Source organism: Pan troglodytes, chromosome 6 (genome assembly GCF_028858775.2).
Source record: "Pan troglodytes isolate AG18354 chromosome 6, NHGRI_mPanTro3-v2.0_pri, whole genome shotgun sequence".
NCBI lineage: Eukaryota > Metazoa > Chordata > Mammalia > Primates > Hominidae > Pan > Pan troglodytes.
In genome coordinates, this window is record NC_072404.2 from 145,705,308 (window position 1) to 145,731,079 (window position 25,772).

Sequence of the window (25,772 nt, forward strand, 5' to 3'; positions counted from 1 at the left end):
AAGATGTATCCTGATTTTAGCAGTGTTAAAATGTGAAAAAAATAGGTTGCAGAATCAATGAACCGTAGCAATTGAAAGGTAAAACTTCACAGATCAATTAAATTGCAGATTAAACTCAGCCAATGAAGAATCAGGTAACTGGAATAAAGACACAAATATTTTTTACAAATAAATTATCCAGAATGTAGCCCAGAGAGACCACACAATGGAAATATAGCAGAATGCGTATGAGTCTTGGGGGCTAGAATGAGGAGGTCTAACATCTATCCAGTCAAAAGTTCCAGATGAAGGTAATAGAGAGGAAAAGGGGCAATGTTTAAAAATATAATGGCTGAGAAATTTGGAAAATAATGGAAAGCGAGTGACACTCAGATACAGGAATTCAAATGATTCTCAAGCAAGACAAAACAAAAAAAATCCATACCTGGACTTATGAGGATAAAACTGTGGAACATCAAAAGCAAAGAGAAGCTCTTCAAAGAAACCAGGAGCAAAGAGAGGTCACCTTCTGAAGAACAGTAAGCCAACAAACATTACCTTTTAGCAGCAAAAATGGAAGCCAGAAGACTGTGGGATAATATTTTCAACGTGTTGAGAGGAAAACAGTAATCAACTTGGAATTTCTATCCCAAAAAACCCTTTCAAGAATGAGAGCAAAATAATTCTTTCTTTCTCTCTTTCTTTCTTTTTCTCTTTCTTTCTTTCTTTCTTTCTTCTTTCTTTCTCTTTCTGTTTCTTTCCTTCTTTCTTCTCTTTCTTTCTTCCATTCTTTCTCTCTTTCTCTTTTTTCTTTCTTCTTTCTTTATTCTTTTCTTTTTTCCTTTCTTTCTCTTTCCCTCTCTTTCTCCTTTCTTTTTTTTCTTTCTGTCCTTCCTTCCTTCCTTCCTCGCTCCCTCCCTCTCTCCCTCCCTCCCTCCCTTCCTTATTTCTTTTCTTTTTCTTTTTTTCTTTCTTTTTTTTTTGAGATAGGTTTTTGTTCTGTCACCCAGGCTGGAGTATGGTTCTCTGCAGCCTCAAAGTCCTGGGCTCAATTGATCTGCTTGCTTGCTTCCCGAGTAGCTAGGACTACAGATGCGTGCCTCACCATGCCCAGCTAATTTTATTTTATTTTTGCAGAGATAGGGTCTCCCTGACTTGCCCAGGCTGGTCTCGGACTCCTGGGCCCAAGCGAACTCCTGGGCTCCTCCTGCCTTGGCCTCCCAAAGCACTGGGATTACAGATGTGAGCTGCCATACCTGGCCAAAAATTTTCAAATAAGTAAAAACAGAAACCTTCACTAAAGTAAGGTTTGAAAAGATAGATTTGAAGCAGAGGGAAGATGATTCTAGATACACGGTACATGCATCCAGTAGGAAAATCAAGAACACCAGCATTCTGAGAAGTTCTCTGAGGCAAAACTTGCTTACCACTTGGGTGTCTGTCTGGCTTTTCCTTCTTTTTGGGATCTATAGATTCTTATTTTTGTGCCAACCCAGCAATGGCTTTAGAAAGTTGTTACTAAAAATATTTTCTTTTGCATTTGAGTTCTTTCATTTGGGCAAGATTGCTTAGGTATCTAACCCACCCCACCTGCAGGAAATAAAAGTCCTCCAAAAAAATTTCTAATTTAGGGAAACTCTCCTTCAGTCTATGTGGAGCCCATGTTCCCCGTCCTCATGGTACAATGTGCCTTTCCCTTGTAACACAAACACCATCTATAGTTTTACACTTATCTGGAGTGAGATGGGCTACCATTATGTCTTGGGTTTACCAATTATCTTCATGCTATTTAAATTAATTTTCTACTTACGCCTTTAGAAATGTAAGGGCCAGATATGTGTTGCTTTCTATTTTGTTTCCAGACTTTAGCAAGTGCCTGGAACATAGCAGGTATTCAGAGGACATTTACTGAGTAAATGATTAGGTGAGTAATTAATTATAAGTGAAAAGCCAAAATGAGGTATTAGGTCAAGCATAGCTATGTGTCTCCGCTTCAAATCCAGCCATAAGCTGATAATTGCAGTTCATAAGTGTGATAATTGGGTGCTCACGCATGCGTGTGTGAGATGTGTCACCCTCAAACCTTGTTATGACGTCAGCACATTACCCGTCTAACATGAACTTAGAAGAAGCAAAACCAAAAACAAATCCAGCCATTGGAGATGGTGCTTTCAGGGTTGGTGAATTCCCAGAGAACTCTGCTGTCCAATACGGTAGCCATTAGCCACATGCGGCTATTTAAATTTTATTTAAATTAATTAAAGTTAAATACAACTCCAAAATCAATATTCAAGCACAATAGCCACATTTCAAGAGGTTAGTGGCTATCCTATTGGGGGGTGTGGACATAGAATATTTCCATTATCACAGAAAGTTCTATTGGAAGCTGTGTCATAGAATTCTCAAAACTTCCTAACTGCTTCTCTCTCTCTCTTTTACTCTTATTCTTTCTCTCTCACTCTCTCTCTTTTCCCACCCTTAAGCCAAGTACAGGGATAGTTGTCTCATCATTGGTGGCTTAAAATGATGTTTTTGAACAAGAAGACGCCCCATGGGTACTTATGGTGGCTAGCACTATCTCTGTTTTTTTCCTTTTAAATTCCTGAGCTATTGTTTAGCAGTACACCCTTTTATCTCCATTGCTACTGAAGCTGAATGTTACTTGGGTGGAAAGCATAACTGCTTTCTTTTCTATGTCCTTAAACCCTTTGATAATGTTACTGTTTGAGAGTCCCTGAAGCCAGGATACTAGGAGAGTCTGGCTTGTCTGAACAGCTGAACTACAAAATAATGGAGTAGGGCAGGTGGGTGGGGGAGCAGGGCGTTCTGTCGATAAACGAGCTCCCTTCTTTGCACACATAGCCAGTTAATCGGCCATTCTGAGATAGTTTGGATGGGGAGGGGGAGCTTCTGAGAATCGCCAGTGACAGTTAAGTGGCCTATTGTTGACGTCCTCTGCTGAACGACTTGGTTGGATTCAGCTTCTGCCTTACCCCCACCCCCTGTGGATTTTCTGTTAGATTCATCATTTGCCATTCAGGCATCATCTTTCACTTTCTCCTTCCAACATGACTGCTTTGTGTGCTGGCCCCTGCTTTACTCCTGCTATTCCCAAACTATAAAGGGAACTGTGTGGGGCTTCAGCAGGACTGAGAAATTGACTCTGCTGTCTGTTGAGAACTCTAATAATGACTGCGGTGACCTTCATGTCTAGCAGAAAACCCACTATCTGTGCTAGCACAATGATGACCACCTGAAGACAGAGAAAAGGGAATCTTGATTGAATTCCTTCTCATACAATATATAGTTATTTCCTTTGTTCTCCTCTCCATTCTCTTCTCTTCCCCTTCTCCCCATCGCCACTGGAGGACTGATCTCAAATGCAGCTGTGACTAAAAGTTAATGCCTTTTGAATAATAGTATATTGCATTTTGCAGGCTTTACCAAGCCAATTCACTCAAGTTGTCTCATCTATACCCCTTTAAACCCTGTGAGGTAGGGAGGGGAGGTATGATTAACCCCATTTGATGGATGAGTAAACTGAGATTTAGAGATTAGGGCAGGTGCCCCAGATATTTTAGACGGGAAGTGAGCACCCAGTCTCTGTCTCTAAGCCCAGCGGTGTTTCAATGGCATCCACACCTTATGTGTAAGGAGGATATGGCCCAGGGAAAGCATGAGTGGGCTAGGGGGAGAAGAAGAGTGAAAGAGAAGATGCTGTAGAGGAGGGAGGAAAGGAGGGGTATCCCAGGGCTGCTGGCTACTCTGGTCTTTCTCCAGAGATGGAAGCTTTGATGCTCACAAGGGGCTGCCCTGGCAAACCTCCTGAGAGGAAAGAAAAGCTAAGGGCCTGTCTTCCTCCTTCTCTCTTCCCTCTCCCCTTCCCAGGAGAGGATGTGCTGGGTTGGGGAGGGGCAGCCCTAGCTCTCCCAAGGCCTGGCATGTGGGAGCCACATGCTGGGTGCCCCAGACAGCCTAATGCTCATTCTCAGGCCGGGCTTTCCAGCCTCTAGGTGCTGTGCTGTCCTGAGGCCTGGGCCATGGTGCCCAAGGAAAGCCCCTGAAGCTCACCAGGAGGAAGAAGCATGCAGGGCACCCCTGGAGGTGGGACGCGCCCTGGGCCATCCCCCGTGGACAGGCGGACACTCCTGGTCTTCAGCTTTATCCTGGCAGCAGCTTTGGGCCAAATGAATTTCACAGGGTGAGTGGCTGCTCCACAGTGGGAGGGAGGACTGGCTGGGAGGAGGGGACTGGATGTCCCAGCAGGAGGTGGCTGCCCCGCTGGTGCCTGATCAAGGCGGAGAGTCAGGATGTGGGTTCCTGTCCTGAACCCACTTCCAGCTCCACAGCCTCCCACTTTCATGCTCCGGGGCTGGCTCGTTGGTGGTCCTCCCCAAATCCAGAGTTCTTAATCCAGAGTCCAGGAGGAAGCCCCCGGGGCTCCAAGAATCCCCTGAAACCACATGCAACAGTTTTCCTATACAACAGGGGCTTCTTCGGGGAGGATGCATTCATAGCTTTCCTCCGATTCTCAGAGAAGTTGTAGCCCCCACAAGACTACACACCCCTACCAAAAATGGATGTGGGTGTCGTTCTCCTTCCAATGACAGGAAGTTCTAGTATTACACGCCAGGCCCTCTGTGGATGTACTTTGAGCCTCTCCAAGGTCCACAGGTGGATGCCCCACAGTGCTCCACAGTAGAGAAGAGGAGACACAGCGAGCGTAGGGATGGGGTTCCTCACCCGCGGTCTCAGAGCCAGCCTGTGAGGGCACCAACCCCATCCCAGGTGTCGCACCCCAGAGCTCACACCACAGGCCTCTTGGATACGCAACCTCCACTCACCTCCATCGGGAAGGGAAGGAGCTCAGCTTCCTCCATGTCAGGTGGGGTGAGGTTGTGTGATCTCACCTCCGGGCGTCGAGACAGACCATGGCCTTGGGGCCCCCTCGCGAAGAGCCCTTGGGGCCACACTGGTCCCCCCAGCCCCCGTGTCTATTCCTTTCTCCCCTTCATTCCTTTCGTTTGACACATCGCCCCCCTCCCCATTCCTTTCCCTTCCTTCTTCCCCTGGCTTGGCCTTCAGTCCAGCAGTAGCACTGACAGGCTTTATTTAGCCCCCGGGGTGGTCTGTCCTTGGGGCTGGAGAGCCCACTGGCTCTAGACTGAAGGACCATGTGCTTCTCAGAGCTGCCTGCGAGTCCTGCCTGCTCAGGGCTCCTTCAGCCTCCACTGATGCGGTGCCTCCTGGCCTTCCCACCTGGCCCTCAGCTGGGCCTCTGCTCCACTCTGCCCCTTCCAAGTGACACAGCCTTCCAGGGATCCTTCTCCGCAGCTTCCTCCGCCCCTCCCTGTGTTTTTCTAGGGACCAGGTTCTTCGAGTCCTGGCCAAAGATGAGAAGCAGCTTTCACTTCTCGGGGATCTGGAGGGCCTGAAACCCCAGAAGGTGAGGACTCCTCAGGCTTGAGGACAACCCCACCCCCTCCTCAGTGGCTCACACATTTAGCTCCTTGTCCTGCCCCCCTTTATCCCAAACCTGCCCTCCTGAGGTCCCTGCAAAGAGCACAGACCTGTGGGAAATCACATGTGGCTCCTCTTCAGGAAAAATCAGGGACACCTGCCCAGAAATTTGGGCTGCCTTTTTAGGCTGTGTCTCCTCTAGCCACCCACTCTCTCCTGGATAGGGAGCTGCTACATGACCCATCAGGGCACCAATCTCCAAACAGCAGGAATTTCCTAAAGCCACACGGGTGGGAGGGCACAATGTCTCTGGGTGGGATGCCACGTAGCATGGAGGTTGGATACATTGGCCTCCCAAGTGAAATGGCTTAGCTTGGCAAACCTGTATTTTATCTGGGTTCGTCCCTGTCAGCCTGAGCATCATTCCTGAGAACACTTGTCCTCTGCAGGTTTTCACAATGGAAAACATTTTCTTTAACTTTGACTATTACATAGAAGGGTTTTGTTAGGGGGCCATTGGAACTACCAGATATTCCTGGATGTGGTCAAAGCCCTTGCTCCTACTTGTCTGAGTGTCCCGTCGACTGGGACTCATGATGCTTTATGATCATTCTCTCCATTTTACTAATTGAAAAATAGGCATCGCAAAAGGCTGACCTAGGGACCCAGATTCGGCCTCTCCTACTTCTGCGGGGATGGGAACAATGATGCCTCCCTTTCCTGACCAGGGTTCTTGTCTGTGTTCATGTCCCAGATGATGAGCGGCCTCACCTTGAGGACTCTTTAGGGCTCTCTGGATCCTGACGAAGTTGCAATGAGTATGAGTGAGGTGTGGAGGCAACAGGACTTGGAATTAGGGAAAGAACCTCAGTGCCTTGGGGATTTTGTTTGTCCCAGTCTTTCCGCTCAGCCTTAGGGTTTCATTACGGAACTGGGGCCCGTTTAGGTGTACAGTAGTCCCTCCTGATTGGCAGTCAACCAAAAACATTAAACGGAAAATTCCAGAAAGAAACAACTCATAAGTTTTAAATTGCAAGCTGTTCTGAGTAGTGTGATGAAGTCTCGCACCTGCACGCTGTCCACACTCCCCTCCGCGAGTCACTTAGTGGCCATCTCGGTCATCAGACCGACTGTCGCAGTGTTGCAGTGCTTCTGTTCGTCTAACCCTTATTCGACTTAATAATGGCCCCAAAGCGCAAGAGTAGTGATGCTGGCATTTGTTATAATTGCTCTATTTTATTATTAAGCTATTGTTTTTAATCTTTAACTGTGCCTAATTTATAAGTTAGGGCCAGGTGTGGTGGCTCATGCCTGCAATCCCAGCACTTTGGGAAACCAAGGTGGGTGGATCATCTGAGGTCGGGAGTTCAAGACCAGCCTGGCCAACATGGTGAAACCCCTGTCTCTACTAAAAATACAAAAATTAGCTGGGCGTGGTGGCGTGCACCTGTAGTTCCAGCTACTCAGGAGGCTGAGGTAGGAGAATGGCATGAACCCGGGAGGCAAATATTGCGGTGAGCTGAGATCATGCCATTGCACCCCAGCCTGGGCGAAACTCCATCTCAAAAAAAAAATTTATAAGTTAAACTTTATTATAGGTCTGTCAAAAACATAGAAAGAGTGAATAAAATCTAGTATTTAATAGCACAACAGGGTGACTATTGTCAATAATAATTTAATTGTATATTTTAAAATAACTAAAAGAGTGTACTTGGAGTACTTGGATTGTCTGTAACACAAAGAATACGTGTTTGAGTGATAGATACCTCATTTGCCCTGATGTGATCATTACACATTGTATACCTGTATCAAAATATCCCATATACCCCAGAAATATATACACCTACTATGTACCCACAAAAATTAAAAATTACAAAAAAACCTGTATCCCAAATCTGTATGTATAGGAAAGAGCATAGTCTAGGGTTCAGTACTATCTGCTGTTTCAGGCATCCGCTGAGGGGCTTTGGGACATCACACCCCCGTCCCCATCTCCTGCATAGAAAGAGGGTCTCTACTGGCTGAGAGATTCTCTGGCTCTCTGTGGTCACCTACAGGATTGTGTGGAAGGACATGGAGTAATGCAGCTCTCTCTCTTTCCTTGGTGAACAAGGTGGACTTCTGGCGTGGCCCAGCCAGGCTCAGCCTCCCTGTGGATATGAGAGTTCCTTTCTCCGAACTGAAAGACATCAAAGCTTATCTGGAGTCCCATGGACTTGCTTACAGCATCATGATAAAGGACATCCAGGTGAAGCCCTGCCCCAGCTAGGACCCTGCCTTCCGCCTTCCTTTCTGGTTGGGGCCCAACATGGAGGAGACGTTCTCGGGGCTAAAAGTGGACATGTGGTTTCTGGGTCTCCATCAGCGTGTTTGTGAACATGCTGTGGAAGGAAGTGAGCCGCACACTTCTCAGAATCTGAAGCTAGGACAGGGTTCATGGGGGAAGCACTCACAGTGTGGGAGTGGAGAGGACGCCTGTGATGAGTCCTCCTGGGGAGGGATTTGCAGCTAATAAACAGCAAAGGCGCGGGGAGAAGGGAGACAGGAGGATGTAGCTGGGGTCTTCCCCAGGCACCGTGGGAAGGTGCCTCTGGATAGCTTCTTCCTTTGCTTATCTGACCACTCCCTCCTGTTCCCGCTGTGTCTCAGCCATCCAATGCCTGGGGGAACGGCTTTACTTCAGAGGATTGGGAAATGGTGAAAGAGCATTGTGTGGTTCAGAGCACTGCTGTGGTTCACTTCCCCCAACCTCCACCGCTTGGCTCTCCGCACGGGGCATCCCCCCAGGCAGGATTCTCCCAGAGGAACCGCTTTGGGAGAAGCAGCTACAGACCTGCTCTTGGGTAGGACAAAGGTAGCCTTCATCCTGGACACCCCAGTCTCCCTGCTGCTTTCCCTGCATCTTTTCTGAACGTCATGAAATTCTATTTCAATTGTTCTATTTTCCAGTATATCCTAAAGAGCCCCTGAAAGGTGCTGGTAGCACAGCCTCCTTCCTAGAGATCTTCGTGGGTACCACTCATTGGTTAAGCCTCTCCGGCTGCATCTTTCTGCAGCTGCTGCTGCTGGTCGTGTACCTGTGGAACTGTATCCATAAAGATTCATTCCCAACCTTGTTGTATGGCGCTAATCTCCCCTAAGGGCTCCGACTGTGGGAACACAGAGCCTCCCGGAGCGCACACACTTGACACCGTATGTCAGGGGATCAACGCATCAGGCAGCATTCCGTTCCCATGCGAGCACAGGGCTGGGGAACTTTGGTCCTTTCAAAGACCTTTATCCCTCATCAGGCACATCTGTTTCCCGCTCAACGTGTGGGGGTGGGATATTTCTCTAATGAAATCCCCCACAAACAAAAATGGGGAAACTCCCGCAGACAAAACAGGCTACCACATCAAAAGAAATAGAACTGAATTCTCATTTTTAGCCCAGGCCTCTATTTTGAAGTTTCCATTTCCCTGGTTCAGCCCCACCCTGGGAACTCCGCAGCATTTGGCAAACAGACACACAGAGGTCTCTAAAAACTTTCTGTTGATTTCTGCACATCAGGGACGGCCCCAGAGTCCCCTCTGAGCCTCCCCCACTGGATTTAGCCTGTCCTCTCCCCACATCCGCAGCCCCGAGTCCCTCTAGGGCTTTGCCCTCCCTCTCAGGAAAATGCTCTGACCTCTTAGCCTTGATCCAGCCAGGCAGGATTTTCACCAACTCGCTCTTCCTGCAGGGATCAAGCACTCACTGCCATGCTTGAGATCATATTTTGGCTTAGAGGGAGCTGGGGGTGGGGTGGCTGATGTGTTGATGTGTTGAGGGATTGATGATGGGGAGGGGTCCAGGAGGAGGGAAGCTGAGATTTGCTAACAGGACCGGAAGAGCTTTGCACCCCTTGGGTTGCTGGCGTCCAGTCTTGTATTTCAGATACAGATGCACGGGCCCGATTGTCTCCCTGTCCTCTGGATCCCCTCAGCCAAGTACTTGGCAATGTCCCCTGCAGGGTGGGCCCTCTGCGGTTGTCTGCTGAATGACTTGCTCGGTTGGGGAGTTCAGGACAGGCACGACCTTATTCACATGTGGGTCTTTGTTCCTCTGGCCCCCTCCCCTCAGCCAAGGTTCAGCTCCACGCTCCGTATCCATCTTCCTACCCCAGTACCTACCATAGGACCTGCTGCTTCGTTGGGGCTTGATAAATGTCAGTGGAACTAATAGACATTCATTAGGAGGAGGAAAGGAAAGAGGAGTGGTCGTGTTTGGTGGCTAGGACCAGGCTGGAAAACCTCGATGCTAGTTTTCACTTTGGCCAGAGGCAGGGGAGATTTTGGAATCTCTCCCTCCCTCTGCCCTGTGATCAGAGGGATGCTTGAGAAACATGAGGCAGGGCCATTCATTCCACTCCCAGACACAGAGAGCCCTACTGTGTGCTGTGCATCGGGCAAGGGGCTGGAAACACAGAGATAAAAAACTTGGCCCTGTATCCAGGACAGCTGGAGGGTCGCGGGGGCCGGGGATGGAGGGGGGTAAATCGGTGGTTACAATGGAGTGGATGAGCGGCTGATGGAGTGAGGGCGGTTGCTATGGGAGCGCATACAAGAGGCACTGCACGCCGTGCTTCTGAGAAGGCGGTAATTACGGTGCGCTGAAGAGCAGGTGAGGGGGGGCTGGCCAGAGGAAGGGGGGCCCCCACCCCGATTGGTGATGAAGCCAGACTCCATCACAAAGAGTGCCCTCCACCATGTGACGAGGTCAGGATTTTATCCTGACAACTAGGGGGGAGTCATGGGAGGTGCTTTCACATGATCAGATTTGCATTTCAGAAAAACCACCCTGGCAGTGACAGTGTTGAGTTGGGGACAGGACCAGGGAGAGACTGACAGGCAGGAGGGTGGTGAGGAAATTGCAGTGGGCCAGGCAAGAAATTATCTGATTCCGAGCGAGCTCTATTTGCATTTAATTTTTCTTCACCTCGTTCTTTTCAGCCCTTTGGTTTTTTTTTTTTTTTTTTTTTTTTCCCTAGGATGAGTCACCATGGAAAAACTTCACTTGAGCAATCAGCTCTGTGGCTTTTAATGGCTTTTTTTCTGATTACAAAATTAATAAATATTCATGTTAGATAATTTGGAAAATAGTGGAAAGCACAAGGAGAAAACAAAAATCACCCATACTCTGACCATCTAGAGCAGAATACAATTGAGTGTAAATACTGCGTTGCCAATTTCCCTCGCCCTAGTGGATCACTCTCATCACCATGCAAATACAGTTATTTCTCCCATTTAAAAAAACCCTCTCTTGATCCCTTCCCTCTCCCCTCCAGCCATCACCCCATTTTTATGCTTCCCCATAGACTGAAACTCCTGAAAATACTGACTCTCCCTGTCATCTCCATCCCTGTCCGCCAGCAGGCTGCCCACCCCCTCACTTCACCAAAGCTTCCCTCGACAATGTCACACGCAACTTCCAGATCCAACCCGATGGCCGACTCTCAATGTTCCTCTTCCAACAGCACAACTGGTCACTCTCTCCTACCTGGAGCCTGTCTCTTCCCCTGGCATCCAGGACTTCTGTGTTCTGTCTCCAGCCAGCACCTCCTCTCCTGGATCCAACCGCCTACTCAGTGTTTCCACCTGGGGGTCCAATGGGCATCTCCAACTTTCCAGGTCCAGACCAAGCTCCCCTGGCCCTTCATCGGTGCCTCCACAGCCCTCTTTATCTCAGGAAATGGCAACACCATCCTTCCAGTCACTCAGACCAGAAGCTGGGAGCCATTCTCGACCCCTTCCTCAAACTCCCCATCAACAACAGATTTATCGCTGCCTTCAGAATGGATCTTAGCACATCCCACACCACCCCCGAGGGCCCATGCACCATCTCGTCCCTCACCTGGGTTCTTCCAGTTGCTTTCTAACTGCTCTCCCCCATTCTCCACCTTGATTCCTTATTACCTAATCTCAAAACAGCAGCCAGAAGAGTCCTTTAAAAGTATTGCAAATTCAAGCATGTTGTTCCTCTGCTTAAAACCCAACTAATTTGGAGTAGAAGCCAAAGCCCTTGCAATGGTCATAAGGCTTTTCATTTTATTGTATTTATTTATTTTGAGACAAGATCTCACTCTGTTGTCTAGGCTTAAGTGCAGTGGCACGATCATGGCTCACTGCAGCCTCGAACTCCCAGGCTCACTCCATCCTCTCGCCTCAGCCTTCTAAGTACAGGCCCTGGGACTACAGGCCCATGTCACCATACCCAGCTAATTTTTGTATTTTTTGTAGAGATGGGGTCTGATTATGTTGCCCAGGCTGCTCTTGAACTCCTGGGCTCAGGCAACCCGCCAACCTCGAGCTCCCAAAGTGCTGAAATTACAGGTGTGAGCCACCACGCCAGACTGCTCATCTTATTTTAAATTGTACCCCTCTTCTTCCCCACTTCTCCAACTTCCTCTTTCTTTCCCATTTCACTCTTGTTGACATTTACCATTTTCTCATTGCTTATATAATTTAATTCTTTACTTCTTTAAATTATTATCTTGCTAGCTGAAGAGTACAGTTTTTATTTGTTTATTTGTTTTCTTTTTGAGACAGGGTCTCACTCCCTCACCCAGGCTGGAGTACAGTGGCATGATCTCGGCTCACTGCAGCCTCCACCTCCCAGGCTCAAGCAATTCTCATGCCTCAGCCTCCCGAGTAGCTTGGATTACAGGCACACACCACCACCCCTGGCTAATTTTTGTATTATTATTATTATTATTAATTTTTTTTTTTTTTTAAGTAGAGACAGGGTTTCACCATGTTGGCCAGGCTGGTCCCAAACTCCTGGCCTCAAGTGATCCACCTGCCTTGGCATCCCAAAGTGCTGGGATTACAGGTGTCAGCCACTGCGCCTGGCTCTCATGAGAACATTTTAAAGTATGTGATAAAGTATGTGATAACATGACCTCCATTTTACAAGGGGGAAACTGAGGCACAGAGAAGTTAGTAATTTGATGGAGTTGGTGGCAGGATCAAGGTTTAACCTGAGCTCCCGCACCCTCAGACTCCACTCTCAAGGCATCTGTCCCCTCAGTGGTCATCACTGTTGTCTGTGTGGCACTTTAACTTTGCCTTTTAGACAGGGAAGCCTTGTGGTTTGGCCTTGACCTCTGAGGGGGTCCATTCTGAAAACTTCAGATCAGCAGCCATCCCCCACATCCAGTGCCACAGGACTGGAGTTGCTACTGGCCACATAGCTGCTACTGCAGATGTTAGACCTGGAAGAGAAGGCCAGGAACCTGGGAGGAGAGGCAGCGGCTGCTGTCCCAGAGCCCCCAACCCACTCTGTTTCCATGAGCTGCGTCCATTTTGCATCTGTGGCTGGAGTTCGGCTGTGAGAGATCCTGCTCTCCTCCGCCTCAGCTTGAGCACTGGGGCCCTGCTACCTCCTCCCCTGCCCAACCCGGGAGGACTGTTCTTCCCTTAGGGCCCCCATCCTTCCTTGACTCATCGTAAATTAATTCACACTGAGGTATTACTATCCCTGTCAGGTTATGGCTTCCAGGGAGGCAGATGGCTTACTTCTGAGTTGGTTGGTTTCTTTGTTTTGTTGTTTTTTCCTGAGAAGTCTGACAGGGCTGTCATTAGGCATTCCTCAGCCTGTGGCCTGACCGCATTCTTCCGTCACCCATCCCCTTCCCCCAGCCCCAGGAATGGAGCAAATGCTGGTGCATTTTCCAGGCCAAGGCAAATTCCTGTTCCTGGAAGTGGGGCCAGCTGTGAGGGCTGAGAATTCCCAGTTTCAAAGAGGGTGTCAACTCCATTCACAAGGCTGTGAGGGTGTCTGGAAAGTTATTTGCAGTTTGGTGCTGACTTCCCATTTGCCTCCAAGCTCTTGTGTGGAACAAAGGACAGCCTCCTGGGTCCTGTCTTCCTGTGGGTGTCCCAGGCTGTGTGGGGAAAATTGAGTCTTCTAGTCCTTTCTTTTTCCGATTTCTCCTCCCTGTCCTCCACTTTCACCCCAACTTCAGGCTTCCACCAGATCCTTGGAGACCCTTTGCCTTGTCCTCACGGCTGGCAGGCTGCTGTCTTCCTTGCAGCTGCTCGTCACAGCTGATGGCACCAGGCACACAGTGGCTGGCACACATTGGTCATGGTAGGCTGTTGAGATTTGGGTTGGCTTCCTGGGAAGAAGACAAATTCCTTTTGTTAGAGCTTCCCAGAAGTGTTTGTGAAGGGCCAGAGAGGACCGGGGCTCCTCCGGCCACATCTAACTTACCCAGCAATCCCAGCTTTGCCCCTGGCCAGCCAGTGCAGCTGGAAAACATCGCAACTGTAATTGCCTCGCATGGAGTTGGTGCTCAAAAATAAAGTGAGCCCCAAACATCAATTTCCAGTCCCATTTTTAAATCTATGAACCTGAACGTTGTGAGCAAGCCAACTAGGCCTCGGGGATGAGTGAGTCATTAGGCATTGCCTCATCTGTGGCAGGTGGGGCGGGGAGGGACACCGCTCTTCCTGACGGGGGTGGAAGACTCCACAGCAGCCATTAGGGCTTTTGGTTTTGCTATTATTTATTCATTTAAAAGTTCTGGGCTGAGGTGGGTGAATCACCTGAGGTTGGGAGTTCAAGACCAGCCTGACCAACATGGAGAAACCCTGTTTCTACTAAAAATACAAAAAATTAGCCAGGCGTGGTGGTGCATACCTGTAATCCCAGCTACTCGGGAGGCAGAGGCAGGAGAATCGCTTGAACCTGGGAGGCAGAGGTTGCGGTGAGGCGAGATCACGCCACTGTACTCCAGCCTGGCCAAGAAGAGAGAAATTCCATCTCAAAAAAAAAAAAAAAAAAGTTCTTATTGAAGTAGTATAAGCACATTGCCAAAATGTAAAAATAGAGGATAGAAAAAATTTACTCCAAATCTGCCTTCTTCTATCTTAGCAGGCATTGTGAATATTTTGGTTTATATTTTTGGGATTTTAGTATCTTGCATTCTTATGCTCAGGGGTCCTTGAGTTTTCATCACTGTAAAAATCTTTCAAATTGAAAGAATAGTACAATGGAGTTTTTAGCTGTTGTTAACACTTGCATGCTCTTTCTGTCTACACACATATGCATACACACAGACATAAACATATCTGTGTATGTGTGTGTTTTTGTGCCTCTGTGTGTGTGTGTGTGTGTGTGTGTGTGTGTGTGTGTGTGTTTAGAAATAGGGTGTCACTCTGTTGCCCAGCCTGGAGTACAGTGGTACGATCATAACTCACTCTCAATCATAGCTCACTCTAGCCTCCAACTCCCGGGCTCAAGCAGTCCTCCTGCCTCAGCTTAAGTAGATGGGACTGCGGGCATGCGTCACCAAGCCTGGCTAATTTTTTAATTTTAATTTTTTGTAGAGATGGGGCCTTGCTTTGTTGCCCAGGCTGGTCTCAAACTCCTGGGCTCCAGCGACCCTCCTGCCTTGGACTCCCAAAGTGCTGCGTTTACAGGTGTGAGCCACCATGCCCAACCTGCATATGTGTTATTACTGTTGGCCTTTAGTTTTGATAGTTGGCCTTAAGGAACCCAAGGGTACAGACTAGAATGCCTGGTTCTTATCTCACCTCCACCACTTGTTAGCTTTGCCATTAAGTCCCTTTACCACTCCAATCTGCTTTAGCTCTAAAACAGAAATAGCTCATTTCTGTCCTGTTTTCAGGTCATCTGACCAGATCAAGTGAGATCATGAAGATAAAGAAGCTTTGTCAACTAAGGCTCTAGCCCCAAATAAGTTATCAGCAAGACTTAGTTGTGGCCCAGTGCTGCAAACAAAGGGCAACTCGCGTTAATGAGGATGCTTTCTCAGCATCCTCTGTGGCAGAGGACCTGAGTACTTCCCACACTGGACAGTCTGTGCTGAATCCTGGGGTGCCTTGGCTCCTGGATGCCATTATAAGGGCATGAGCTTGGGTGAAGGACACTAGCTCATCTCACTGTGACCCAAGCAGAGAAAAATGTCCCAAGATTATGTAGGTGGTCTGAGCAGTGAGTGAGTGGTTAACCCAACCAGGCATTATACTGCCCTCTGTATGGACAGCGGGAAGTACCATGTAAGGATTGAATGCTTGACTCCACGTTGATACCCAAGGACATTGCTTTTGGCTCATCAAGACTTGTGTTTAGGAGATAAGTGAAAGACCATTGGCACATTAATCATATTGATTTGGACTGACTTTGGCCATGCCTGGCTTTCTGAATGGCTTGGATACCAGTTGTCTAGGCTGTTTCCTAGAAGTGGAGTTAATGTTGGGGGTCAGAGGAACCCTCTGCTTCCCCCAGGGGGGTCAGTGCACATGGTTCACCTTGGGTCCTGACTCAACAGAGTGTTTATTAAGTGCAAAAGCACTGTTGGCAGTAGACTGTGAGCACCTTTTTTCCCCCAAAAACACCTTCAAATCCATTATTACATTTTATCCTATGAGGTGGCAAGGCAGATATTGCTTTCCCAATTTTCAAGCTGAGGAAACTAAGGCCACAGTAAATTCCACAGCCAGTTAGTGGCAGAGGCAGACCTAGAACCCAGCTCTCTGGACTCCTTGCCCTGTGATCATTTGGGAAATGGCAGCATGACTGCCAGCTTGCCAGGCAGAAGAATCAGCCAGCAACCTGGACCTTCCTTCTGTTGTGCAGTTCACACTCATGGTGGCTCATTCTCCTGTGTTGCTGCTGTCTTTATGCACAGCCAGTGGAGGCAGGGCTCAGAAGAGGCATAGCCAGCCCAGCTCTCCCCTTCTTTCCAATATGTGTTCCCCATCACCCAGGTGCTGCTGGATGAGGAAAGAGAGGCCATGGCGAAATCCCGCCGGCTGGAGCGCAGCACCAACAGCTTCAGTTACTCCTCATACCACACCCTGGAGGAGGTAGGTCTGGCCGGGCAAGCTCTGGGCTCTCTTGTGTCTTTGGGCCCCTTAGGGTCTCCTGACTCAGTCAGAAACTAGTGAAGGACTCCAGGGTTTATGGGAAACTGTGACTGACACTTAGGGACTGTACAGCAGACATTAGGTTGAGGTCTGTTAGGCAGAGAGTCATATTCAAAGAGATCTGGAAGCCAGAATTCAGATAGAGGGGACAGTAGTTCAACTGTACAGCCCTAGACAGGTACAGAGCAGAGTAATGGGTCTACTAGGCAGAACACTAACGCAGGGACCCATTATGGGCCAGAATAGAGCAGGTAGAAGCTACCTTCATCTTGACAGAGCAGGAGCGTCGCCATCTTGAACAAACACCACCATTCTAAGTTCCCCTGGATTAAAAAACTGCCTAAATCCAGTCCTTATAGTTATAAAAAGGACAAAAATCAGCCAGAAGCCCCTCCTGGGTTTATTTCTCTAAAATAAACTTGTCCTTGACTGTGAAGCCACATTTTGTGTTTCTTTCCTCTTTCTTTAACTCTTACACATATCCAATCCTCCAGCTAGGGAGCTACGGCTCTCAGCCTCTCCGTGAGCAGCCCTTGTGTTCAGTGGCCCCAGCCATGGGTGCTGGGGTATATAATATGAGGGGCAGGAAGCCAGGCACATTGGACAGCCATGTTTGTAGAATAAAAGGGAGGTGCCTTCACTTGGAGAAAGTTCATGACCACAGTTAGAGCCAGCCAGGGTAAGTGACTTGTTTATAAAGGAGAATGTACACAGAGGGTGCAGGGATGCCCACTCCAGAAAGGAACTCAAGGCACACGTCTCATTTTGCGTGTCAAAGGACATGACATTCTTGATACCATCCATCTATTATCATCATCGCTTTTCCCACTTCACAATCATGCAATAGAGCATCCATTTTCTTTCATATATTTGTTAATTCAATTACATGTATTGAAAGAACAAGAGAATGAAATAATACAGTCTGTCACTATTTATTGATGCCAAAGATAAATAAAACAAGAACCCTGCCTTCAAGGGGCTTACAGTCTAAAAGGAGCGAGAAGATAAAAACAACACTACAAAGCCTGTCAGATCTGTCAAACGGATTGAATGGGCCAAAGAATGGAGACAAGAGAGAATTTCTAACCAGAGAGAGCCATGTGGGTCAAGCCTGGGGATTTGAGCAGGCTCAGCACACACTGTTCTTCCAGGCAAAGGCATAGCTCTGCACAGAGCAAGGAGCCTGGGAATCCAGCAAGATCACAACTCACTTCCTTTAGCTCTGAGGGAGTGCTCTATTTTTGCAATTCTTTATCTGGGTTCTTTTAGACCCTCGAGGGTCTAAATACCCAAAGCATTGAAGAGAGTGGGAACGGACAGGGAGAACATTCAGAGAGGCCCCGGTGTTCATCCCTCTTCCTGCTTAACTGCCAATCTTACACACTTCTTTCCTTTCAGATATATAGCTGGATTGACAACTTTGTAATGGAGCATTCCGATATTGTCTCAAAAATTCAGATTGGCAACAGCTTTGAAAACCAGTCCATTCTTGTCCTGAAGGTAAAAGCCCACAGTGTCAACCTGTAGACTCTACATTGAGGGCCTCTGGCATAAGATTGATCTCATATGGGGTAGTGGCTGGGCGGGAGTTTTGGGGAGAAGGACAATTTGTCTACTCCTGTCCCCAGGTGACCCATAAACTTTGGGGTTGTGGCATTCAGAGATCCACCCTTGTAGTATGAAGAGGTGACAGTGTGGTGACCTAGCCTGTCCTTGGTCAGGAAGTAGGTGGGAGGATGGCTAAGGAGTTGGGGCTGCAGATTGGCAGTTGTCACCCTGGACTTGGGGTGTGAGTGTGGGTGAGCTGGCGTTCTATTACCTCAGTTGCTTCATCTGTTCAATGGGAAGAGAGGTACACAGAGGGCCCATTTGCTAATGAGGTCATCTGGCTTAGACAGCCCTACAGACATGCCTGAGTCTATAGAGAAGCCTCCCAGCCCTTCACAGGAGCCACTGGAACAGAATTCAAGCAACTCAGGACCCTGAAGTTCCTTGGGTCATGAAGGAAGTAGGAGATGTGAATGCAGAGCCCATCAGAAAGCAATTCTTAGTTTGCGCCCAAAAGGGCACCCGGGAGTGTGGACCCCGCGGGGCGTTTAGCATCAGCTGTCAGGAAGGGCAGGTGCCTGCTGCTGCTCTCAACGATTCTCTGATGGGCTCCTCCGAGCAGCCAAGTGGACCCACCTAACTTGGGATTTGACTTAACCTGTCCCTGCTTCCATTTCTCCAGGGGCCGTGGTCTTCTCTCTCTAATGTTGTCTGAAGCCTTGCTATTCAAAGCACGGCCCCTGCATGGCAGCATCAACATCACCTGGGAGCTTATTAGAAATGCCAAACCTCAGACCCCTCCCCAGACCTACTAAGTCAGAATCTGCACTGGAATAAGTTCCCCAGGAGACTCATGTGCCCATTAGAGTTTGAGAAACCCTGGTCTTAAGATATTTTCAATCCTGGGAAATTCTGTGCTTCTGGATGGATCACTTTGCTCCCCAATGGCACCACCATATTTTCAAAGGCCCTCACACGTGTGCACTTTTGGGCACATGGACAGGTACCTGCACACACACCCTCTTACCCAGTGCTTAAAGCTGCCCCAGGCACTGAGGATGCCTCGGGGACCTCCTTCCAGGTAGCCCAGAGACAGTAGCTGTCTGAGTTCAAACCTCGGTTTGGGGCCTGATTCTTTTTCTCAGTTCAGCACTGGAGGTTCTCGGCACCCAGCCATCTGGATTGACACTGGAATTCACTCCCGGGAGTGGATCACCCATGCCACCGGCATCTGGACTGCCAATAAGGTCAGCATGGACCTCTGGCCAAGGTGCACCCATGATGGGGGCTGCAACTGGGGGCAGGGACTTACTATTTAAGGGCACCTTCAGTTGAACAGTTACACTCAGGGTGCTGTCTCCATCCCGCCCTTTGGAGCAGCCGCCGTGCACTCTTACCTTTTGCAGCACGGAGCCCACATTGATCCCCTGCCTTCTAGTTGTTTAAAATCCAAGCCTTTGGTTCTGCATAAAAGATATACCTCAGGGGTTTCATGCCACCCCTTCCTGCAGCCACTGGCTGTGAAAATGTCCTGTGCCACCTCCCAGGAGACCCAGTAGGGCCTCCCATCCCTCCTCACTCTTTCTTGCAGATTGTCAGTGATTATGGCAAAGACCGTGTCCTGACAGACATACTGAATGCCATGGACATCTTCATAGAGCTCGTCACAAACCCTGATGGGTTTGCTTTTACCCACAGCATGGTGAGGGCACCTGGGAAGGATGGAAGGAGGGGGTCAGCTCTAGGGGAATGGAGAAAAGGTCACTGTGCTTTGGGAACCAGCCCCTTCAGAGCCTCTTTGCAGAAGCCCTCACCAAGGGCAGGAGGGCTGCTCAGGTACTGCACCTGCAGCCTCTTGCCCTCTGACCTCTTTCTTGCTGCCCAGGGAAGGCCTCTATTGGCAGCCTGTGCCCAGGCCTCTCCCTAGACCCTGACTTCAACTGCACAGTATCTGAGCTGCATCTTTGGCCCAGCCCCATGCCAGCCCCATCCTGTCCTGGCAATTCCTTCCCTTTGCTCCTCCCTGCCCCACTAGGGTCCCCTACCCCCATAGGCCAGGATATCAGAGGCTCCCATCCCTGGGAATGGGCCCAGTGAATGAGGTCACCTGTCCTGGGCTTTCCCAGAACCGCTTATGGCGGAAGAACAAGTCCATCAGACCTGGAATCTTCTGCATTGGCGTGGATCTCAACAGGAATTGGAAGTCGGGTTTTGGAGGTATGGCAACCTGCTGTCCTGGGGCAGGGTTGGAGAAGAGGTGTTGGCCCATGGCAGGTTCTCCCACTCAGTCAGATTATGTTGACTCAACTTGGGAGGCATGGGACAATGTAGTCAGCTAATATGCATGAGTCACGGCCAGGGACAGGCAAGCACATACCTCAGACTGGCTGTGGGTATGGGAGAGGTTGTGTGTGTGTGTGTTGAATGTACACATGTGCCAAACCTTCACGGGAAACAATTAGGGGAGCCCCAGCTCCTGAAATGAGGACTAACTGCATGAGTCAAATCCTAAATATGACAGAGAAAGGCTTAAAGGAGGTACAAAGTAGCCTTGCTTATTGTTCAAAATCCAGAGTTTATGGTGCTCCTAAAATATCCCTAGCCCTGCCCTGAAGGGAGCACAACATGAAGAAATGCCTCTGAACTCTTTCCCCGAGAGCTAGGACCTGAAATCTGCCCTTTGGGGAGGCCAGGGCAATAGTTTCAAGTGTCCAATAGAATTAACCACTTTTTTTCTTGTTTTCTTTTTTTTGAGACAAGGTCTCACTCTGTCACCCAGGCTGGAGTGCAGTGGTGTGATCATGGCTCACTGCAGCCTTGACCTCCTGGGCTCAGGTGATCCTCCCACCTCAGCCTCCCAAGTAGCCGGGACCATAGGTGCACACCACCACACCCAGCTAATTTTTGTTTTTGTTTTGAGACTGAGTCTTGCTCCATTGCCCAGGCTGGAGTGCAGTGGCGTGATCTTGGCTCACTGCAATGTCTGCCTCCTGGGTTCAAATGATTCTCCTGTCTCAGCCTCCTGAGTAGCTGGGATTGCAGTTGCCCACCACCACACTGGGCTAATTTTTGTATTTTTAGTAGAGATGGAATTTCCCCATATTGGTCAGGCTGGTCTCAAACTCCTGACTTCAGGTGATCCACTCACCTCGGCCTCCCAAAATGCTGGAATTACAGGCATGAGCCACTGTGCCCAGCCAATTTTTGTATTTTTAAAAAATTTTGTAGAGACGTGGTTTCACCATGTTCCCTCAGCTGATCTTGAACTTTTGGGCTCAAGTCAATCAGCCGCCTTGGCCACCCAAAGTGCTGGGATTACAGGCATAAGCCACCACACCTGGCCTTGAGCCAATTCTTTATCAACAAGGCTGGCTTGAGCCTGATTTTTATTTTTGACCCATTACTTTACGACCCTGGTGCATACCTGCAGAGCTGGCTGATCCCAGTGAGGGGGAGGGGGCAGCTTTCTCCTGAGTTCCTTGGTGTTCTTCCCTGATTATCTCCCTAACCATGCAAGGGGCACAGGGATTGGGAAATTGAGGCCTCCAGAAAGCTCAGAGACAGGTCCATGGACCCTGGAAATACAGCAATTTGATGGGCAGGACAATTTGATGGGTCCAGTCATGACAGAGATTCCAGAACAGACACAGCCCTCGGCCCCCAGACATGGCATCTGCACTTCACCGGGGGCTCAGGGTTTGGCTCCACAGGGGACGGTGTCATTGCTGTTGATAATCAGACCTATAGGCTGGTGTCCCAACCAATGAGATAGAACATTTTAGATCTGGATGCCCATTGCTTTTAAAATCTGGCTTCTTGGGGTCTGTTCTCACTGAAAAATAAGGATGGCCCCAAAGCACTGAGAGTGAGGTCCCTGGCCCTAGCGTGGGGGTTGTAACTGCTTGTGTAATGGAACAAGACCATGCAAAATTAGGCATTTCCACCTCCAAATGAACAGACGCTTGCCTCAGGGGGGGCATCCATGTGGCCCCTCAGCACTGACTGGAGTGAGTACCCATGGATCCCAAGATAGGCTGGCTAGTAGAAAGATAAATTACCTCTTAAAGAAAATAACTTCTGTGGGTCTCACCACATGAAAAAAATATCCATATACACACAATGTACAAAACAATTATGGAAAAAAGCCCAGAGGGGGCAAAAAGCTCCCATAATCCCACCACTCAAAGATCACTGCTTTTAATAATTTACCATGTCCTTCCAGAGATTTCCCCTTGCTACAAATTACATTTTTAGAGAAGGAAAAATAAATAGCTAATGAATCCATTAGCAGGTACTTGTGAAACAGGCGGACTCAGAGGACCTTGACTGTGAACGTCAGAGATGCAGGCAGCCAATTCCCATTTGGCCAGGGGAAGATTAGTTTATTCTGCTTAGCTCAAACCAGAACTAATGGCCTAAAGTGTTTCTCCATATTTGGGCAAAGCCACCTGGTCGTTGGCAGGGGAACCGCTTTCTGTGCGTGGGCCGCAAAGGCAGACAAAGCCTTCAACCTCCCCCCACTCTGCGCATCTGTTGCTGTTTGTCATTCATCAAGTGGAGCAGGTGCAGGAGCTCCTGGCAGACATAACAAACAAGGCCACTGTTAGATGGGCTGATTCCAGCCTGGGGGCTGCCTTTCACCCCCTAGCTCTGCCGGCACATCCCCTTCTAACCAGGGTCCCCATCCCAGGTGAGGACCACCAAACCGAGAAGGGGCGCGCTCCCTGGGCCTCCCTGGGGCCAGCAAGAGTGTGTGTCTGGGTTGGTGACTCAGGCTGGATGATTTTGTTTATGGTTTTGTTATTGCCTTAATTGAATGGCTGTGTAATGAGTAACCTGTAGACCATCCGTCCCACCCGTGCCTGGCCTCCTGTGCATTCTTGGGGAGGACCTGTGTGCTGCATTCCTAGAGCATCATCTGAAGTGGTCCATGGGCCAGCCCCCAGCCCCAGGAGTCAAGAGGAATGCTGTGGCCTCCTCAGGAGACTTCAGAAGTTGAGGCGATCCCTGATCTCTGGACGGTGCCAACATTCCAGGGAAGAGGAGAGAGAGGAGAAACTGGGATGACTCCTTCCAAGTGTGTCCTTAGCCTACAAAGTCTTGACCAGCTCAGCACAGCCCAACCCTCCCCTCAGGAATAAGGGAAAAGCAGAGGAGGAGCAGAAGAGGAAGACAGAGATGGGGCGAAGGCAAAGAGTCCAGGGGGAAATGGAAACAAATGAAACTTGGGAAAAGAATAAAAGCCCTGCTCCTCTTTGTTCTCTCCCTCATCTTAAGTCCCCAAGAAGAATTTTCAAAGACTTCTTTGCACCTCTGGCTCCCATAACAGCCTCAGGCAACTATGGGGAACTATTCTCCCGTATTGGTTTCCCATATCCCCAGACCCCAAGTTCATGGCGCACCTGGGGCCATGGCTGTGGCAAAGCTTCAGCTGACACCGAATCTGAGCCCTCAACTGATGGCACACCCAGGAACGGTCAGCCTAAAGGCATTTGCTGCTCACTAGGGGAAGCCAGGGTTGGGGCAGAGACTCACAGTTTCCTCTGGATGCAACTTCTGAGCCAGGCCCACCTTCCTAAAGGGACCACAGGACAAGCCAAGGGGGCTCCCTGCAGGGCTTCAGAACTGCAGGGTATGGTGCGGCTGCAGTCCTCTGACATATTAGATTACAGGATGCAGCAGTAACAAATATCCACCCCAATCTCAGTGGTTTAACACAATAAAAGTTTGTTTTTCATGCACACAAAGTCCAACATGAACAGGTGACTCTCCTTGGCAGCTTTCTTCTGCAGTGAGAGAGGGATCTAGGAGGCTGTTTCTATCTAGAATTTTTTTTTTTTTGCTTCCAGCCACACAGACAGAAAAGAGCATGGAGAAGTCACACTTGCTCTTAACAATCTCAACCCAGAAGTGCCATGTCATTTCTGCTCACCTTTCCATTGGTCAAAGTAGTCACATGACCTCAGTCATACTGCAAAGGAGGCTGGGAAATGTAGGGGAACACACAGGTATTTTGTGAGCACCGTCTGTGTCGCACGTGGGGATTTGACTCTTTGGGTGGCTTTATTTTACTTCCAGGAAATGGTTCTAACAGCAACCCCTGCTCAGAAACTTATCACGGGCCCTCCCCTCAGTCGGAGCCGGAGGTGGCTGCCATAGTGAACTTCATCACAGCCCATGGCAACTTCAAGGCTCTGATCTCCATCCACAGCTACTCTCAGATGCTTATGTACCCTTACGGCCGATCGCTGGAGCCCGTTTCAAATCAGAGGGAGTTGGTGAGACTGGCTGCTTAGGGCCTGGGGAGAAGAGACCGCTTCACAGGAAAATCCATATCTGTCATACTCCCAGAGCGCTCAGGTTGTTACTCTGAATGCAGGGGTCTGGACTGATTGACCCCATGGTGCGGGGGTGGGGTAGGGGGAGCTTGCTGTTCTCACGTGTGATCAAGTTCAAAGCTGGAGATGCTGTGCTCCCTTCTCACAAGGGCCATCTCCACCTTCAACTTCCAGGACTGCTAAATCCATGCTTCTCACCAGCTGGTGAGGGTGGGGGAGTGTGTGGGAGCCCCTGCCTTTCACCCCGCCAATGTCATCTTGCAGTACGATCTTGCCAAGGATGCGGTGGAGGCCTTGTATAAGGTCCATGGGATCGAGTACATTTTTGGCAGCCTCAGCACCACCCTCTGTGAGTGAGCCTCCCCTGGCCCTGCTTCAGACACCACATCTACCTGGGGCTGGCTGCAGGGCAGTGCCATGGATCTAGCTGGGCTGGCCCAAAGCTGCCTCCCACACTGGATAGAAGGGTGAACAGTGGTACCCAGGGAGCTGTTTCTTGGCAGCTTTTGTGCACAGCTCCCAGTGCCTGGCTTACTGCAAGGTTCCTAAGCCTAGTAGCCTGCAGGAGCTTTCTTTTTGCAGGAGTAGAGAATGGGCTGGGTGCACAGATGTGATCCTATTTGAGGCCTGGGCAGGAAGCCTGGTGTGGCCTGGGGTGGGTGGGGGTTTGGCTCCCAGGGCTCACTTTCCACCCAGGATGCCTCTGTACCTTGCAGCCACATCCCCTTCTTCCTTTTGTGGGGCACATTTTGGAACTTTTGTTTCTAGATGTGGCCAGTGGGATCACCGTCGACTGGGCCTACGACAGTGGCATCAAGTACGCCTTCAGCTTTGAGCTCCGGGACACTGGGCAGTATGGCTTCCTGCTGCCGGCCACACAGATCATCCCCACAGCCCAGGAGACGTGGATGGCGCTTCGGACCATCATGGAGCACACCCTGAATCACCCCTACTAGCAGCACGACTGAGGGCAGGAGGCTCCATCCTTCTCCCCAAGGTCTGTGGCTCCTCCCGAAACCCAAGTTATGCATCCCCGTCCCCATGCCCTCATCCCGACCTCTTAGAAAATAAATACAAGTTTGAACAGGCTTCGCTGCCTCTCGTGTTGGCTACCACCCCTATGGGCTCAGCACTGACAAGGGGACGAGAGGCTGCTTCTCATTCCGCAGGGCAGCCTGAAATGTGGGGGAAGCCTCTGCACTCTCCAGGCTACCTTCAGGAAAATAAGGGGGTAGAGGCTGTAGCTTTTCTCCTCTTGCAGTGTTTTCAGGGCCCGGAACACAGAAGGCACACATTGTCCCAGCATATTTACATTTTAAGATGCTCCTGGAGGGGACAATGTTTGCTCTAAAAGAGCATTTCTGATGGGGGCATTTCTGCCACCTTGAGGGAAAGGTTGGCCCAGACAGGCCACCTCTGCCTCGGTTGGCTTCACTTCCCATGCAGGGAGGGAGCAGGAGCACATTTTGGAGGTTACCACTCACCCCACAACCCAACACGAATGAGTCATTGGCTTATGACCTGCTCCCCCCGA

The 25,772-nt window shown here is 49.5% G+C and overlaps 1 protein-coding gene and 1 non-coding gene across 20 annotated transcripts; both read left to right on the top strand.

The window, feature by feature from the left end:
• The first annotated feature begins 1,992 nt into the window (after nt 1–1,992).
• On the top strand, nt 1,993–2,096 carry LOC112209933 (small nucleolar RNA U13). The gene has a single exon (XR_002944918.1). It is a non-coding gene; the product is annotated as a small nucleolar RNA U13 (small nucleolar RNA).
• A 261-nt stretch (nt 2,097–2,357) lies between these two features.
• CPA5 (carboxypeptidase A5) lies at nt 2,358–25,327 on the top strand. Of its 19 annotated transcripts, XM_054687243.2 has the most exons (13): nt 2,398–2,783; nt 3,417–3,474; nt 3,986–4,180; nt 5,344–5,425; nt 7,553–7,687; nt 16,194–16,292; nt 17,751–17,852; nt 19,046–19,147; nt 19,492–19,602; nt 20,027–20,117; nt 23,979–24,178; nt 24,503–24,587; nt 25,007–25,327. In XM_054687243.2, exons 3-13 carry the CDS (start codon nt 4,065–4,067, stop codon nt 25,192–25,194), a joined length of 1,311 nt encoding a protein of 436 aa, XP_054543218.1. In that variant the 5' UTR covers nt 2,398–2,783; nt 3,417–3,474; nt 3,986–4,064; the 3' UTR covers nt 25,195–25,327.
• Nucleotides 25,328–25,772: the final 445 nt, after the last annotated feature.

Bases quoted from the DNA above. Each gene is read 5' to 3' on its own strand.
- CPA5 (XM_054687245.1), top strand. From the start codon at position 4,065: ATGCAGGGCACCCCTGGAGGTGGGACGCGCCCTGGGCCATCCCCCGTG. The intron at 4,181-5,343 runs GTGAGTGGCTGC...GTGTTTTTCTAG, and splicing joins GGCCAAATGAATTTCACAGG to GGACCAGGTTCTTCGAGTCC. The intron at 20,118-23,978 runs GTATGGCAACCT...TTTTACTTCCAG, and splicing joins TTGGAAGTCGGGTTTTGGAG to GAAATGGTTCTAACAGCAAC.